Source organism: Equus asinus, chromosome 5 (genome assembly GCF_041296235.1).
Source record: "Equus asinus isolate D_3611 breed Donkey chromosome 5, EquAss-T2T_v2, whole genome shotgun sequence".
NCBI classification, from domain to species: Eukaryota; Metazoa; Chordata; class Mammalia; order Perissodactyla; family Equidae; genus Equus; species Equus asinus.
In genome coordinates, this window is record NC_091794.1 from 94,398,057 (window position 1) to 94,415,743 (window position 17,687).

Here is a 17,687-nt window from a genome sequence, read left to right on the forward strand (position 1 = left end):
CACTGACCAGCAAGGTCACAGGCTCTCCCCCACCCCATTCCTCGCAAACCTTTAAAACTCTTTACCCATTTCTTAACGAGGAGCCAGTAGTTCTCAAGGTACTAGCCAGCTGCTAGCGCCCCTTACGTGGTAAAGAAAGTAAAGCTCTTTTTCCTTTTCACCCAAGACTCTGTTCTTGTTATTTGGATTGGCACCGGATTCAGAGACTGAACTTTCGGTAACAGTCTCTGGTTTCTTGATGCTTTTTTTGGTGTAAGTTTCCTACTGCATTGAATATGATTCTCATATTTAAAGATATACAGCTTTTTTGTAGAAAATGACCCCCAACTGCAAGCCAAGTACTTCATTTAGTGCAGTAGCAGTCAAGGATAGTTTGTCATCGTTCGATTTTCACCTTGTCTGAGTAAGGTGCCACTCCAACCCATAAGCAATGGCGCATTGAATCCTCACATCCAACCTGAAGTAAAGATAATTATTTTTATTTATCAGATGAAGAAACTGAGGCTCAGACAGGCGAAGACACCTGTGCAAGGTCACACAGCCAGGAAGTGGTGCCACTGCATTTGGTACGTGGTCCATGAGACCCCAGAGCCCAATGTCTTCCCTGCTGCACTGCACAGCCTCGCAAAAACAGCTTCATTCTCATGACCGAGCCAGCCATTCTCTCCAGAGAGAAAGGTTCAAATCAGGTACACTGAGCTGGATCCTGGAAATCTTTCTCTTTCCCCTGGGCAATGGGCAGAAATAGGTCCATCACCTGATGCCCTGTCCTTGCATTTTTGGCAGTTATCAAAGAACTAATTCAGGAAACTCAAGGTGACCCAGCCCAGGTGGTGAGCTCCTCCTTCCCATAAGCTAGCTCTGAAGAGGCACTGACCTTTGTCCCTACCCCTGCCCCTGTCTGGCACCTGCTCCTTCCATATGCTACTTTCTTCTAGCCTTGGGCAGAGTTAAGGGGTCACAGTAGGGCAGGAGAGCTGTCCAGGAGAGAGGCCCCACCTCTCTCGGTGCCTCCATGTCCCCCTCAGCACAGTGAGGGACTTGGGCTCAATATCCCAGGAGTCCTCTAAACTCTGGTGATACATGGGTGGGTTTGCAACAAAAGTACCGGCTGAAATGAACAGATGTCTTGTTACAGCATCTCAAATTTTTATTTGCAAGGAGAGATGTTTCCATTGGATGTGATTTTGTGTTTTTTCCATGTAGTTAACCAGTTGTCCCTGCCCCCTTATGGAAAAGTCCATCCTTTCCCCACTGATTCATCATGCTACCTGTCATTATGTATCCAGACCAATTTCCATGCTTTTCCATTCCATTGGTTCACTTCTCTGCACCAACACCAGATTTACTTTAATGTAAATCTCAGTATTTGTTAGGGTGAGTCTCCCATCTTGCTCTTCAAAATTATTTTGGCTATTGTTGGCCTTTTGTTCTTCCTTACATATATTGGAACCCATTTATCAAGTTCTACAAAATATCCTATTGGGATTTTGATTGAAAAGTGTGCCACAATTACAGATTTGGTGAGAATTTGATATTTTTATGATATTGAGATATTCTGGACACAACAGCTCCTTTCAGAAGCAATGAGGTGTGTGGCCTGGGCTCTGAAGTCAGATCTGAGATAGAATCCCAGCTCTGTGATGGGGGACAAAGCACTTCATGACTCTGAGCCTCAGCTTCCTCAACTGTAAAACGGGGATGATGATAGTACCCACTTCACAGATGGTCATGAGGATTAAATGAGATAATGCACGTGAAGCACTTAGCACAGGGCTTAGCATATAGTAGGTGCTCAATAAGTAGAATCTGCTCTTGGTAATGATTATCCCCTTCTGCTTCTCTCATCAAAATTGGTATCTGCTTCCTGGGTGCTTTGCCAAGGAAACTTCTGTCCCTGGAAAAAGTCATGGACTTATGGGAGAGATGAGACAGGCAATTTCTTGCCATCTCCCAGTATCTTCCCCCATACTCTCCTAGGAGCTCAGGATCCAGCACTGCACTCTGACTTCAGGCTCAGTGAGGCATTAGAGGTGGCGGTTGCTCTTTGCTGGAGTAGGGGAGAGGAGGACAGCGGAGGTCCAAGCCCTTGGGCCCTCAGTTCTGGGCCACCTTGGGTGGGAACTAGCCTGTTGAAACCCTAAGCTGTTGGCCTGGCCCAGATGGAAAGGACAGACAGAAAGGCGGAGACAGCTGAGATGACAGACAAAATGGAGGGAGTAGACAGACAAAGAGCATCCCGGAAGAGTACGGATGGGCAAAGCCTGAAGTCCCTTGGAGGTCATCTGTCATGCTCCTACCTCCAAACTTATTGGTGCCCCAAGCCTTTCAGACAATTTAGGGGTGGGGTGGGCGATGGCTGTGCTCATGTTATCAGATCTTCCTGGGGACACTATCTAATCTTCTACCCCCTTCCTCCCCTCTCTGACCAGCCAGAAGTGGGGCTATGAGAGCCTCCAGAGAAGGATAGATGGGAAAGGTATATGTGGCTACTCACCAGGCAGATTGAGGGCTCCATCCCCAACAAATAGCAGCAGCAAAAGCCACTGGCTGCCCATAGCTCGGCTAGTTGATGGTCCTGGAGGGCAGTGGGAAGGAGTCCTGGCCAGAACAGGGGAACAGACAGCAGCTGAAGACAGTGAGGCGCTGCTAGCACTGGTGTCACCTCTCACTTGCCCGCTGAGTATACCACCTTGTCCCCCGTTGTCCAGGTTCGTTCCTAGCAGGCCCCAGGGGGCTTTTCAGGGCTGGAACCAATGCTGACGGGAGGAGGATGGAGGGTGGAGTTTCCCATCAGCTGCAATCAGTGGGCCTCTGGGGATTCCCGTTCCAACTGGTGAATATCCCCAAGGACCCTACTTTCTAGCCTTTGCTGAACTGCTGGGCAGAACTCTGCACCTTCCAGCCTTTCCCACCCAACACCAGGGAACCTGAGTCTCAGCAACATGGCTGATCTCATCTGTCTCCCAGCTCCCGGCCTGAGAGCTGGCCATGTTATTTTAGAGCTGGAGATCAATCTTATCATCTCTCCATCGCACTGATGGGGAAAATGAGGTCCAGTGACTTGCCCAAGGATGAGAATCCAGGTCTCCTGTCCTCCAAGGAGGCTCTTCCTATTGCCCTTGACTGCCATAGCTTTCTCATATTCTGCATTGCCTAGCTCAGGAACCTTCTGTGGCTCTCAATGGCCTTTGGTGTGAGGGTCCCAAAGAGTCCTCCCAGGTCTCAAGTTCCCCACCAGATTTCATTCACCTGACCCACAAACTCCTCCTGCTGTCTTCCAGCAAGCTTCTTCCAGTGCACCTCTCCTCCAGAGAGCCTGCCAGGACCCACCCTTTGCCCACTCATTCTCCATTGCCCGGATGGAGCTGCCTGTAACTGCATGACTTGGTCAATCAAGCCCATCAGACTAGGGCTCCTCAGAATTAGGACCAGTCTCCTCCACCTTCAGAGAGAGAGAGAGAGGAGAGGGTAGGGCTATCTCCTTCATCAGACAGGGGATCCCAACTATGAGGACCAGACTTTCACCCCCAAAATTTAGGACCCTAAGGACAGGAATTATATCTCTACCATTAAGACAGAAATTTTCAGGGTGCAGATTCTCTCTCCCATTAGACTGGAAGCCCTGGAGAACAGTCACTGACTTTCCAAGACAAACAGGCTTTTGAGGCGCAAGATCAGTCTTGCCTATCAGACCTGGGGCAAGGTTGCCCCAAGGGTCTGGAGATGCACCAGTCAGACACATTGATCTCAACACAAAACTTTATTATCAACACACAGATGCCCGGCCCCACTGGCCTCACCTTTCTCCTCTTGGTGCTTGGGCCCACTTAGGCCCCTTCTAGCTCTGGCCTAGAGCAGGAGGCCAGGAATGCCCATCCTTAGGACAAATCCTCGCTGCCTTGGCCAGTACCCCACTTCTGTGCTCATCCTTGCTGCAGGGCTCCCACACTCATCCAGCATCCTTCTCCATCCTGGCTCTTCTGGACCTTGCAGGCACAAGCCCTAGAGAGGCCTTCCGCTTCACAGCCCCAGGCATCTGCCCAGGCATAAGGGAGAGGACAGGCTCAGGCCAGGCTGTGCCAAGTCATGCTAGGGATGCAGGAAGATGCAGCGGCTGCGTGTGTGTGCACAGGTCCCTTGGCTCCCATCCTGCCCTTTCAGCGGCTGGCCTTGTGTTTGTTAAGGAGTACATTTGTGTTGGATTCCTGAACCTGCAAACCAAGAGGTCTTCTTGTCAATCCGCCTACCCTGACATGGCAGACTCTCCCTTACTGCCCTCCTCCAGCTTCAACAGCTGCCTATCCAGGCCTCTCGGGGAAGACCTTCATATGTCTAACTTTAGTCTGCATAGTATCCTCCAGAGTTTGGGAGCCCAGGCTGTGGACATTCACAAGGCTCCGGGTCATTCTACTCCGGTCAGATGGTGTGGGAAGCAGACACGAATGTGAGCGTGCATTTTTCTCCTTAGAAGCTTCCTCCCTCAGGAGGAGGCTGCTCTTATGCACCCTAGACAGGACCCAGGGGTCTTCTGCCACCAGTGAGCCTAAGTATCTGCCACTAAACAGGAACTGAGCTGGCTCACGCCACACTGAGAAAGCGTAGGTTTGAGAGAGCCAGAAACAGAAGCGACTCAATGGGCGGAACCTGACAGGAGGGGGCGGGGCCTCTCGGAGAAGGAAATGGTGGAACCTAACCGCATTGGCCGCGACCGCTGGGGTGCGTGGGAATCTAGGGGTCGGACCAGATCTCGGAATTGACAGAAACCTTGACGAATGCGGCGGAAGCTAGGCCGGGCTGGGGTAGGCTGGGTGGCGGAGTGAGCACTGATTGGGTAGGAGACGGAAGCTGCACCTTTTCCCTGGTGACGAGTGCGGTGATCAAGTCTTGCTGGAAAGTCACTTCACGGATGTCCAGGGAGGACCCGCTGTCCATGGACAGGCTCAGCGACAAGTGCTTTTGCAGCAGCTCCTCCTCCTGCTCCTGGTTGAAGCGGATGGAGCGTACTTCGTCCACTATCCTGAAGGCGGAGGGGTGAGTGCGTTCCAGGGGACGGGGCACAGGGGGAGGGGAATGGGGTAGCCCTCCCACCTCTTCCCTGCTGTCCGCCCCTCTTCACCCTCCCGCTTGACTGTACTAGAGACCCAGGCTGAGCTGTGCGCTCCGTAGTGTGAGATGGGAAGACCCGGGAGGTCTGGATTCCAGCTCCTCCACCAACAGGCTGGGGGACCTTGAGCGAGTCACTTAACCTGTCTGGGCCCCGCATTATAAAATGGTGAGGGTGTGAGGCCAGAAGAATCTGAGGCTCCGCTCAGCCCTGACTCACGGGACTCGGCGGTACCCCCAGTACCCGCCCTACGTGTTGAGCTCCTCTCGGATCTCCTTGTACTGCATCAAGTTCTCCTGTATTGCCTCGAGCACCAAGCAAAAGTTATCACATGTGTTTTCCGAGAGGTTCGGCAGGGGGCCCCCCATAAGCGGCTCCTGGGGGAGGCCAGACATTTCCAAACGGGCGACCACACAGTGCACCAGTGGCAGCTCGTTATTCCCGTCCTTCTCCTCGTCGCCTGTCTGGGAATGGGGACACAGAGAGGGGATGGACAGCTCAGCCGGCACCCCTCCTCCAGCCGCTTCCTGCTTGGCTTCAGGGAGGATGAATGTCTTAGGACACCGGGGTTCTAATGCCCCTCATTTAACTCCAACCAATCTTAGCCTCTCTACCTTGCTGTGGGAGCTCAACTTCAAATGCACAAGCCCTTCTCCCACCTCTTTGGAAATTCTCAGTCCTTTTCAAAACTCAGCCCCTCCTCCCCTCATTTCACTCCTGATAACTCCTATCCAGCAAGCTTCTAAAGCTCTGTCTACTCTCAAGTCACAGCCCACAGCCCTCAACACTTTGGGAAGTACTCCTCCCTCCCCACCCCTACTCTTTTGGAAGTTCTACCCCCAATGAATGGTACTGTAGCTAACATTTGTTGTTCTTAGTATGTGCCAGGATGGTTCATTTACCCGTGTAATTCTCATAATAGCCCTTTGAGGTAAGTGCTATTATTATTCTCATTTTACGGAAGAAGAAATTGAGGCTTCGATAGGTTACATGCCCTGTGGTCACCCAGCTGCTCAGCTTTGAGTTGCCATAGAAACAAGACATCTAGGAAATCCACCCTCCCTCAGAAGCTCCAATTGGTGAGTTGGCACTCAAGGTGGGGGATGCTGCCTCCCGGTCTCAGGCTTGGCTTTCTCCAGGCCCTTGAGTGTGCAAGCACACACACACATACACATATGCTCAAGTCAGCACTCATGCACACACTCCCTCTCCTCCCTTCTGCCCTCCCCATCCCACTCACCTTACTGAAAGTTACTTGATGCTGTTGGCCCAGCTCTCCTGCCTTCATCATTTGCTCCAGATTGGTGGTCACCACGACAACCAAGAGGTTGACACCAATGAAGGCACCAATTGTGATGAAGATGGCAAAGTAGATGGCACCCCCAATCTCCATTGCGTACTCCCTCGTCTCCATCCTGGAGATGGCAGGCAGGGGTCCCATCACCTCCCTGGCCCTTTGGGCCTCAGTTTCCTCATCTATGAAATGGGGAAATTATCTCAAGGCCTACTGGGACTTCTGCTCTTCCCTGCTGTTGTGCAGATCTAATACCTAACTCCTAACTGTCACAGCAGCTGCTCTTTCCTGAGCACCTGCTGTACTGCCAGCAGTGGCAGTCCTCAAGCCAGCCCTCAAGGTGGGGATTTGTACATCAGCATTATGAAGTTTAATCTATTGGTGATACTCTTTATTCATGTTTTTCTTTTTTTTTGCTAGGAAAGATTCGCCCTGAGTACATAGTTGTATATTCTAGTTGTGAGGCTCGGAAGAGAGATGAAGTAACTTGCCCAAGGTTGCATGGCTAGTGTAGTGGAGCAGACTTGAAAGCGCAGCCCACCTTTATTGCACACTTTATGATTTTTCCACTGCCTACATCATGATGGATAATGACTGCAGAAGCCCTTTACCATCTGGCACGAAGGGAATAAAAAGAAATCTCTCTACTCTCACATGAAGGGGATTAAAAATAATCAGTCAGGGGGATCCACTCCCTGGAATGGACTAGAAACAAATAGGCTTTAGACTTAATGGGAAAGAGGTAAAAAATGACCTTGGGCAGTGGGTCTAAGAATGAATTAAATGAGACCCTAAGTTCCCAGGAGTCCAGGCAGTTTGGTGAGCTCCAGTGTGGGCTGGGAGGTTGCCCTGGAACCCAGGTGCAACTGCAGACCGGCTCCCTTGCCCAAGGCCTCATTACCCAGCTGTTTAGCATGATGGGAGAAATCATGAACAGGCCTGCGGGGGGTGGGGGGATGGACTTTGAAGAGTGGAGTTTCAAGGAGGACAAGGCTTCAAGCAGACCACAAACCCAGAGGCCCCAGCCCCAGGGGTCTCCTTCTCCCCCAGTTTAAAGCCCCGGGCACCCCCCTCCTGCTGAGCCATCCTCATCCCAAGCCCTGGAGCCGAACTCCCGCTGAGAGCCCTTCTCCCTCCCCAGTCAGTGTCTTGCCCCGTGGGAACCCAAGCCGCTGCCCTGCTGGGCTGGGCCAGTCTGGGGGCCTGGAAGTCCCACAGGCACTCACTGAAAGTTATTGTAGATGTCCACCCAGCCATCCTGGGTGATGCAGATGAAGAGGGTGTACAGGGCAACCTGCATGTTCTGGAAATGCATAGGCACGAAAGCACCGAAGAGAGTGACCCCAAACACAGAGAAGACCTGCCAGAGAGACCGAAGACCACCCGGACTTCACGCAAGGGCCTTGGAGACAGGACATGCAAATACCACGCAAATGAACGCTGCCAAGGGAATCACAGGGATTCAGGCCCATAGGCTTCTCTTCTCCAGACACTCTTGTATCCCCAGTCACCCAGGGGCCTGTTCAGGGAAGGGGCCTGTGAGGGTGAGGGGGGGCACTGACCAGCATGAAGAAGAGGATGAGAGCCATGATATTGGCCATGTCGGGTACCGACTGCAGGATGACGCGGATGATCCGGGCCAGGGGCTCCACCGCCATGCACACATGCACCAGACGAAGCACCCTGTGGCAGAGCCTCTCAGGGGTGCCCCTCAGCCCTTCCCAGATCCTCCTCCTCACTGCCCCCTCACCTGCCCAGATAGGCAGAGCTGATCCCCACCCAGTAACAATCCCTCCATCTCTTTCCCAGGGTCCAGACAGGTCCCCCTCTTTTCTCCAGAGTCCCCAGCTCACCTGAGGGTGTAGGTGACAGCGATGACACTGAGTTTATTAATGAAGAACCCCACGAGCAAGATAAAGATGATAATGAAGTTGAGGATGTTCCAGCCGTCCTGGGGGGTGGGCCAGCCCCAGCAGGGTCTGTCAGGCCCAGCCCATGGGAACATCCTGGGTCTGCCCTCCCCACACCCCAGGGATGGGGGCTCAATATTCCTCTCAGAGCACGGCCAGTCATCTGCCATCCCCTGCTGTTACTCATCCTGCTGCCCACCTAAACATGCCACCAAACACACATGCACTCGCTGTCTCATACATGTGTCAACAGCCAAGTGCAGTCTTGCAGACACACAGTGGAGACTCCCACATATACTCAGCTAGTTCCTAAGCCGGGGCCTACCTTGGCTAATGCACTGCTGATAATGGCCTTGCCCTACAGTTAGGTGGTCTGAGAGTGTTTGGATGCTCCAGCCTTTGTGTGATACACACTACAAATAATAATAAAATGAAAATACTAATGAAAACATTAAGGAACACTGCTTAAGTAGCCAGCTCAGAGGTGAACAAGCTCATACTGTACAAGAGAGAGAGACAGGCAAATTTTTACAGGCCCTTTGTCCAATAAGACAAACTCATATAGGAGTTGGGATGGGGGAAGGAAGCTCACATGTATGATAAATTGAAGCATAACCACTAAAGAGGGGAATTTACTCTATCTAAGAAACAATAGATGCATTGACTTTTTGACCAGTGAGCCTACTTCTAGAAATCTGACCCACAGAAACTCTGGTGCAAGTACAAAATGACATTTGTTTAAGGTTGAAAGCAACCAAGTGTGGAGCAATTGGACACTGGTTGAATAAACTACGGCACATTCATTCAATAGAGTATTGTGTAGCCTTAAAAAGGAAAATGAGAAAGACCTCCATGCAGCGACACAGAAAGGTTGCCAGCATCCATTAAGTGACAAAAGCAAAGTGCAGAACAGTGGTTGTAGGAAGCCACTGTTAGGAAAGGGAGGACTAAAAATATATACATATTTGCTTATGATTGCAAAATAAACACTAGGAGGATAAACAAGAGACTATAAATACACAAAGATTACCTAGAGAGAGTAGGGGGAGGGGAAGGGATGAAGGCGACAGGAGTGGAAGCAAGAATTCTGTGTGTACCTTTCAATATAGTTTTGACCAATATGTACCTGCAATTAAATACTTAAAAAGGAAACTTTTTAATGGAAAAAGTGTTCTTAAATTTGTTGGGCAGTCCAATAAACACAAGCCCTCCTGGTGCCCCACTTCAGAGAGTCTGTGTCTACACATACACACGGGGATATGAGTCTGCCTGTCTGCAGATCCGTCTCTCTATCCAGCCAGTACTAAGCTCCTACTGTATGCCAGATCCTGAACTGGATCCTGAGGATACAGGATTTCTGCCCTGCTGGGCTCACAGACTATTTTGAGGGAGGTGGATAAACAGTGAACTTTAACTGCACATGAGAGAGAGAAGCACACAGTATTAGGGAGACACAGAGCAACACCTAACGGAGCCCGGGAGAGACAGGAAGACTTCCTGGAAGAGAAGACATCTGAATGAGTCTTAAGCTGCAAAGAGAACTAAAGCAAGTGAATAAGTGGCAGGCAGCTAGAGTAGACTAGGGGTCAGCATGGTCGAGGGTATAGAGGTGAGAACAGCAGTGCGTGCGTGCGTGCGTGCGTGCGTGTGTGTGTGTGTGAATGCAACTACAAGCTGTTTGGTGTAGCTGGAACACAAAGGGTAAGGCCAGGAGTGATGAGGCTGCAAAAATAAGCAAGGATCACATCATGGAAGGCCTTAGTTAAGCACAATAAGGCATTTAGACCTAATCCTATAAACAACAGGGAGCCACTGGAGTTTTTTAAGGATGCATTGTCTTGTGCCTGGGGAAGGTTACTTTGATGGCAGGTGGGGGACACAGGAAGCCATATAAACATCCTGGTGAGAGAAGACACAGCAAGAGCTAGAACAGGGGTGGCAGAGATGCAGAGGCGGCAAGAAATTTGAGAAATATTTAGGTGGTGAAATAGTGATAAATAGGCTGTGGAGATGAGGAGGAGGGTGGAGCCACGTGAGGGCAGTAGAAAAGGGAGAGCTGAGCACAAAACTTCGGGGATCTCTGTGTGGCTGGGTAATATTTAAGGTATTAATTTACAGACTTTCCTCCCTTCTCAGCATTTTCCCTTTCCGTCCCCTCCCCTCCCCCACATCCATTCAACAAAGAGCAGGCTTTGTGCCCCAGGACTGGGGAAGGGATGGGGGTGGGGGAGGAGGAGGCAGAAGCAGCCTCTAATAAGCCCCGGCTTTTGGCCTTGGGAGCCTGGCCCCACATGAAGGTTAGGTTTTGGGACATTAGTGCTCAGCCAGGGGTAATTTTGCCCTCCAGGGGACATTTGGCAATGTCTGGGGACACTCTTGGTTGTCACAACTATGAAGGTCCTAATGGAATCTAGTGGGTAGAGGCCAGGAATGCTGCTAAACATCCTACAATTCGAAGGACAGTCCCCCACAACAAAAGATTATCCAGGCCAAAATGTCAAGTGTTAAGGTTGAGAAACCCTGGTTTAGCGGACAAGCAGAGTGCCTTGGAGGAACACGAGATTCTTAGGCTTGCTTCAGTTCTGTTGTGCTAAAGGAACTCTGGGGCTTAACCTTGAAAGTGCAGGTCCCTTGAAAATGCAGGCCCTTCTAACTGCTGCTGAAAGGAATCTCAGGAAGATATGAAGGAGGAATGTTCCTTCTTAGGGAACAGATGTCTGCTGGCATCCTGGAGCTAGTTCTGATAAAGTGGTATATTGAAATGTTCATAAAAATCATGGTACCTACTTTCTTCTTGAGTGTGGAGACATGTAAATATGCACCATCCCAGTCTAATTTGTTAATAAACATCCTTGCAAGTGTTGTCTGCACAAAGCAGTTTTTAAGACATCCAGATCTCAGAATTTTTGTTCTAGGTTCTACATTCTTTGTTCTATGAAGTGAAACCTGTAACCCCTGGAAAGCTTGTAACTCTAATCGGTTGTCCTGGTAATGGTATTTAAATAATACTTTGTTTTTATGAAGGTTTGTTGTGGTTCTTGTTGTTTGTTTTTGAGGAAGATTAGCCCTGAGCTAACATCTGCTACCAATCCTCCTCTTTTTGCTGAGGAAGACTTGCCCTGAGCTAACATCCGTGCCCATCTTCCTCTACTTTCTATGTGGGACGCCTACCACAGCATGGCTTGCCAAGCAGTGCCATGTCTGCATCCGGGATCCAAACTGGTAAACCCCGGGCCACTGAAGTGGAACGTGTGCACTCAACCGCTGTGCCACCGCGCCGGCCCAGGTTTTTTTTTAATAGATTTTTTTTTTTTTCAAAGCCTCTTCTTGTACAAAATAAATCCCTTGACTCCAGAAGTCCTATTCAAACAAAGAGTTTTAGTCTTTGTCTCATTTAATGTAACTTTAAGACCCATTCCCACCCAAACAACTCTTTGATACTCTCCAGAACAGGGGTCAGCACACTACAGCCTGGGGGCCAGATCTGGCCAGCAGCCCTTTTTTTTTGTAGGACCCTCAGACTAGGAATGATTTTTATATTTTTATAAGGTTGTAGGGGGCTGGCCCGGTGGTCGAGTGGTTAAGTTCATGCGCTCTGCTTCAGCGTCCCAGAGTTTTGCAGGTTCAGATCCTGGGCAGACCTAGTGCTGTTCATTGAGCCATGCTGAGGCTGCGTCCCCCACAGCAGAGCCAGAAGGACCTACAACTAGAAGGTACAACTATGCACAGGATGGGGGCGGGGGGAGGGGCTTGGGGCTTTGGGGAGAAGAAGAAGAAAAAAAGATGTTAGCTCAGGTGCCAATCTAAAAAAAAAAAGATTGTAGGGAATAAATCAAAAGAAGAAGAATATTTTTGTGACATGAAAATTACATGAGGTTCAAATTTCAATGTCCATGAATACAGTTTATTTGGAACACAGCCATGCTCATTCGTCTGTGTGCTATCTACAGCTGCTTTTGTGCTCCCACAGCGGAGGTGAGTGTCTGCAATGGAGACTGTATGGCCCACAAAGCTTAAAATAATATTCTGGCCCTTTACAGAAAAAATTTGTAGACCCCCTGCTCTTGAACCCAATAAATTAAGGTAGATACTCTCAATCCCATTTTTCAGATAAAGAAATCAAGGTTTTCCCAAGATCACAGAAGTGGGGAAGGCTGGAGCAGGAACTGGAACCAGGGAGGCTGCACTTCGAGTACCAGTTACGTTCTGTTGCATCACAGACATCTCAGAAGTAGTCAGTCTCTATCTCTACGCGCACACACACGTGCACACACAAACCCCTCAGTTTGCAAGGCCAAGAGCACAAGGGCGGGGACTGGATGGGGTGCAGTCCCTAAGGAGGAGTAGGGGCCGTGGTGGGGAGGGCCCAAGATCTCACCTTCCAGAAAATCCAGAAGCCATTTAACCAGCCGAGGAAAAGCTCACAGATAAGGATGGTCAGCACAATGTCATCTATGGTAGAGAACAACTCATAGTGTTTCTACATGGAAGACAGAGAAAAGAGAGGGACAGAGAGGTCAGTGGAGCAGGGCCCGGGCGAGGCCAGGGAGAGAGGACGTGTGCCAGGGAGGGAAGGCCCATATTCCCGCTGTTCTTCATCTTCAGCATCTCTGTTGCTCCCTTAGAGCACACCTGCCATGTACATGCCAGGCACTGGGCTAACACCACACACGCACCATTTCATCCTACCATCACCACTGTCCTACAAAATAGGTTTTACTCCTATTTTATAGATGAAGAATCAGAGGGGTGCCCACGGTCAGACAGTTAGTTGATAAAGACTGTTGTCTGACTACAAACCTTGGCTCCTAACCTCTAGAATAGGGATATTTGGAAAAAGGAGGTGGGGGAGGGGTAGAACAAGCTCCAGGACTGGGAGGAAAAGCCGTGGCCCCTGAGATGGAGGACACCAAGCTCCAGCCTGTCTTCTCTGAGGGTCCCAACCACTCCTGCTGCTCCAGCTCTCTGAATCCCCCCGGTCAGGCCTGACCAGACCCCTGGTTATCTCCCCATTCATGGCTCCAGGACATGGACTTTGGGTGGATGGATTGACAGATGAATGACTTGAATCTGCCCAAAACCCAACTCAATTTCACCTAACCTAGATGGTACTCCCTTAGCTTCCATTAAGCTGTGACACTGCTATAGTCTGTGACCCCATTAGCATCTCTCGGCCCCCCGACTCCAACCTGGCAGTTACTGAAGTCACCTTGACTCCTGCCTTTCTTCAACTGCATGGACAATAGACTCAGTGCCCCAAGGCTCGCTGCCATACATGGGGGCCTCTTGCTACCCACACCTTGCCACCACCCCAGCCACCAGCCTATGTGAGGCTGGGCAGAGCTTCTTAAACCCAGGTGGGAAGTTAAGGTTTATGAGATCCCTGCTCATTCTAAATTCCCAGAGGGCTGTCATTGGACCAGGGATGTCTGCTTATAATAAGAAAGAGCTTTCTTTCCCCTCATCTGTCCCCTCAGCTGTGCCCTGATGGCCACTGGAGGCAACAGGCCCTCTTCACTATTTTCAAAGAGCTTCCTAAATAGTCTCCTGCCTTCTCCAATTCATGGGCATCTGTGGCTAAACCAGAGTTGCCTTCCCCACCCACAAGCCTTCCATGGCTCCCTATGGCCTGCAGGGTAAGGTTTAAAACCAGTCTGGCATTCACAGGCCTCTAGGGTTTGACCTTCATGGACATATATCCTATACCGGGGCTTTTAGCATTTTGACTGGGACCCATAGTAAGAAATATATTTTATATTTTATTTTATACCATAATGTTATTTCTCCCCTCTCTCTCTCACACACACATATGCACACACACACTATTTCTATTTCACTCTTTTTTCATATCAAAATGCTGGTATCTGCACTCTGAACTAATTTCATGGTCCATTGTTGGGTTGCAGTGTGCCCTGCAGTCTACTCATTCTGCAAACCTTGGCGATTGGGCTTCTGCCTCCACCACATCGGAGGCAGCTCTTGTCAAGTCACGAGATGCCTCCATCCCTCAATGGGGACACAAGCCACAAACCGTTTTGCTTCCAGCTCTTTAGGAAACTGAGAAAGAACTCGCTTTCCACAGTGCTCTTACGGCGAACCGGGAACCTCTCATACAAAGGTGGCTGAAATGCCGATTCTAAAAATCCAGAGGATGCTTCAATGTCCTTATCCTGCCTCATCTCTTGGCTACATCTGATCCTGTGCCTGCTCCCTTGATAAGACACTCTTCTCGGTTCCCTCCCACTCCTCTGACATGCCTCCTCAGTCTCACTTTGCATCTCCTCCTCTGTTTCCCGCCCTTTACTTGAAGGCTCTCCTCAGAGTTCTGTCTTGGTCCTCTTCTCTTCTCACTCAGTGTTCTCTCCCCAGGCAACCTCATCCATTCCTTTAGCTTCAGCAACCAACCACCTAGATGCTGGCAACTCTCACAGGGCCATCTCCATCTCAGAGCTCTCTGCAACATTTCAGATTTGACCGCCAACTCCCCACTTGACATCGCTATGTGGATACTGCATGGGCACATCAAACACTACACAACTCAAACTGACCTCATCATCCCCCTAAACCTGCTCTTCCTCCTTCATCCCCATGTCCCTACAACAGCACCATCTCCACACAGTTGCTCAAGCCAGAAACGTAACTTCTTGTTCTCCCTTTCTCTACATGCGTGAGATGATGACGTATATTAAACAATGGAGCACACAATAAGTGATTACTGAGTGTTCACTATAAAGAGAATCACTCAAGAAGGCTATGGATCTGACTCTAGAGAGCTTCAAGTGAATGTGACCTCTTTTCACCCACTGCCATCGTCCTGGTCCAAGTCTGATCATCTTTTACCTGAGCGTGCGCAACATGGCCCTGCCTGGCCACTCTTCCCCTACTCTTGGCCTCTGTCTTACATGCAGTTTAAGTTTTCTAAAACATGTGTCCAGTCTTGTCACTTCCATACTTTAAACCTTTCCCTGGATTTCCAATGACATAGGATAAAGGCCATCCTCCTTAACATAACTTAAAGACCCCGTGTGATCTGGCTGCTGACCACCTCTCTGAATGCATCAGCCGCCATCCCAGACGTTTTTAAAATATTGATTTTAAATAGCACAATTCATGTATGTAGTTTACTCCTTATGAGAGACAACATCAAGGATAAGACCAAAGTCATACTAGACTTCAAGTTGGACATACAGAACTCACTCAAATGCTGTTCGTCTGCCCAAAATACTCTTCCCCACCTCTCTGTGCCTGGCCAACTCCTACTCATTCTTTTCTCTCAGCTTCAGTGTCCCTTTCTCCAGGAAGTCCGCCCTGACCACCCAGATTAGGTTCAATGCCTCCTTGGAGCTCCCATGTACTCTGTGTGACACACAGGCATTTGTAATGACATGTTTGTGTCTGGCTGAGACAGAACTTGGTCTGTTGTGTTCATACCTGGACGCCTGGCACTGAACACGGTACCTGGCCCAGTGTGATTCTTGCCTAGCAACTACTGGGTAAAATGGAATACCTTCCCCACGAGGTGCCCATTTGCCTGCCTCTGCTCACACCATTTTTCTCCTGCCCGTCCTCTACAAATCCAATGCATTCCTCAAAGCTGGGCCCTTCCACCATGAAGTCTTCCATGATCTCTAGACCCCTGGAAGGTCAGAGCTGATAGGCCCTTGAAGAGCATCCAATCCAACCATCATGGACAGATGAGGAGCCTGAGGCCCAGAGAGGGAAGTACCTTGCCCAAGGCCCTCGACTTCGATCAGTGGGGGCAGAGGTCAGGCTGATGTCCCACCTGGCCAAGGAAGGAGTTGGTGCGGAGCGCAATGGTGATGGCGTTGACCAGCAGCAGCGTGGCCAGCAGCAGCTGGAAGGCCGGGTGTCGGAGCAGCTGCTTGATATACATGCGCGTGATGAACTCCTGCATGTCCCAGGCATCCTAGGGGAGGGCGGGGGATCGTCCTTTAGGCAGGTGTCACTGTACGAGGCCTCTGCCTGGATGTTTGCTCTTGGTGAATGGGGGTCCCATCCCTGGGGGGAGGGGGGCACTCTGGGTGGAGAAGTTGCCTGAGAGGGAATCATGGAATGGGGCATCAGTGTAGAGGTCACTACCTAAATGGCCACTAAAAGTGCATCACTGCTGGGGGATCTTTGTGGGGCTCTTTGCAAGGGAGACTTTTGGAGTCTCTGCTGGTGAGTGTCATTATATAGGGGTTCCTGTGGGGGGCTCTGCCAGGCGGTTAGTAACATATCACAGGGAGTCACTGCAGGGCTCACTGCTGGGGAGGGTCCTGTTGGGGGACGTTTAGAAGTCAGAAGGGGCAGAGTGATTATGAGGGCCTGTTGCCCCATGGGCACAGCAGCAGAAGGGTCACTGTGGGGCGAGGATCCCTGTAGCCCCACCTCATTCTTACCTTCGTAGGAGTGATGTCTCGGCGGTTGATGAGCACCTGCTCCTCTGGTCGTACGTAGGGCTCGTGAGGGACCCTCTGCAAGGGTGAGCAGAGGGTCCAGCAATGCAGCCAGTGCCCCTCCAGACCCAGTACAGTCCTCCTGTGCCTCCCCACACTCTGGGATGCTCAGCTCGAGTGGTGATACCAGGCAGGGGCCACCTACCATGACATTCAAAGGCTTGATATTGGTGATGTCAGTCCAATACTGCCACCAGATCTTCTGGTTCTCGGTCATCGTTGCTCAGTCTCCTACCACTTTTCAAAGAAACTTCATTCCAAGCGGTCTTGCTCCCTCTCGTGGTGATATCATAGAGGCCTCTGTGACCTTAAACTGTCTGCATTCCACCAAGGAATTCCAATCCCAAGAAAAGCTCCTCCCACTGACCCCCTTCTGCACCCCACAGAGGAAGCTAGGGACAGGAAAGGGCTGGGCTGGGGTCAGAAGTCAGAGGCTGATGGGAGCAGGTCGTCTCCTGTGCAGCATGGATGGAGACACAGGAGCGTGTCTCTGCTCTGGGTCCAGGAGTTGAAGGTGAGACAAGGCTAAGGAGGGAAGAGGAGAAAGGTGTTTCCTTCCAAGCCCCTCCTCCTGGCAGATCACAACCTGTACCCACCCTACCGACTGCCCCATCCCACCACCCCAGTCTCCAGGGCTGCTCACCCTGCCCTTCCATGCAAGGTATGTTACCCATCTATAAAGTGAAAGGCTGGTCTCTATTTCTTACTTTGTTCCCCCTGGGCATGGGGCAGGAGAGCATCCTCTGGTCTCCAAAGGGCTGGGGAGAGATGTGCATGAATAGAAGCCCTCACTAGCCATGGATCAGCATCCATCATCCTGGCAGGCGTGGAGCTTCAGGTGCAGGGCCCAGGCCAATGGACCTCGCAGTGGGCTGATTATCGAGAGCGTTCACTCCCATCTGACAGCTTTTCATCCC

At 50.5% G+C, this 17,687-nt stretch overlaps 1 protein-coding gene across 4 annotated transcripts; it reads right to left on the reverse strand.

The window, feature by feature from the left end:
- Positions 1 to 3,750: 3,750 nt before the first annotated feature.
- CATSPER4 (cation channel sperm associated 4) lies at positions 3,751 to 17,616 on the reverse strand. Of its 4 annotated transcripts, XM_014854996.3 has the most exons (12): positions 17,478 to 17,616; positions 16,916 to 17,295; positions 16,714 to 16,788; positions 16,095 to 16,238; positions 12,690 to 12,791; positions 8,255 to 8,352; positions 7,964 to 8,084; positions 7,628 to 7,761; positions 6,348 to 6,522; positions 5,360 to 5,571; positions 4,855 to 5,020; positions 4,017 to 4,214 (listed from the first exon to the last, which is right to left on the reverse strand). In XM_014854996.3, exons 2-12 carry the CDS (start codon positions 16,985 to 16,987, stop codon positions 4,161 to 4,163), a joined length of 1,353 nt encoding a protein of 450 aa, XP_014710482.1. In that variant the 5' UTR covers positions 16,988 to 17,295; positions 17,478 to 17,616; the 3' UTR covers positions 4,017 to 4,160. The 4 variants fall into 4 exon arrangements, with proteins under 4 accessions (XP_070366748.1, XP_014710482.1, XP_070366747.1 ...); XM_070510646.1 differs by lacking the exon at positions 7,964 to 8,084 and having other exon boundaries at positions 6,348 to 6,583; XM_014854997.3 differs by lacking the exon at positions 4,017 to 4,214 and having other exon boundaries at positions 4,881 to 5,020; positions 5,351 to 5,571.
- Between the last annotated feature and the right edge of the window lie 71 nt (positions 17,617 to 17,687).

Coding starts and splice junctions, on each gene's coding strand:
- CATSPER4 (XM_014854996.3), bottom strand. CDS start 16,987: ATGACCGAGAACCAGAAGATCTGGTGGCAGTATTGGACTGACATCACC. Junction 16,789..16,915: donor TCAAGCCTTTGAATGTCATG/GTAGGTGGCCCC, acceptor TCACCCTTGCAG/AGGGTCCCTCACGAGCCCTA. Junction 6,523..7,627: donor GACATCTACAATAACTTTCA/GTGAGTGCCTGT, acceptor TGCCATCTCCAG/GATGGAGACGAGGGAGTACG.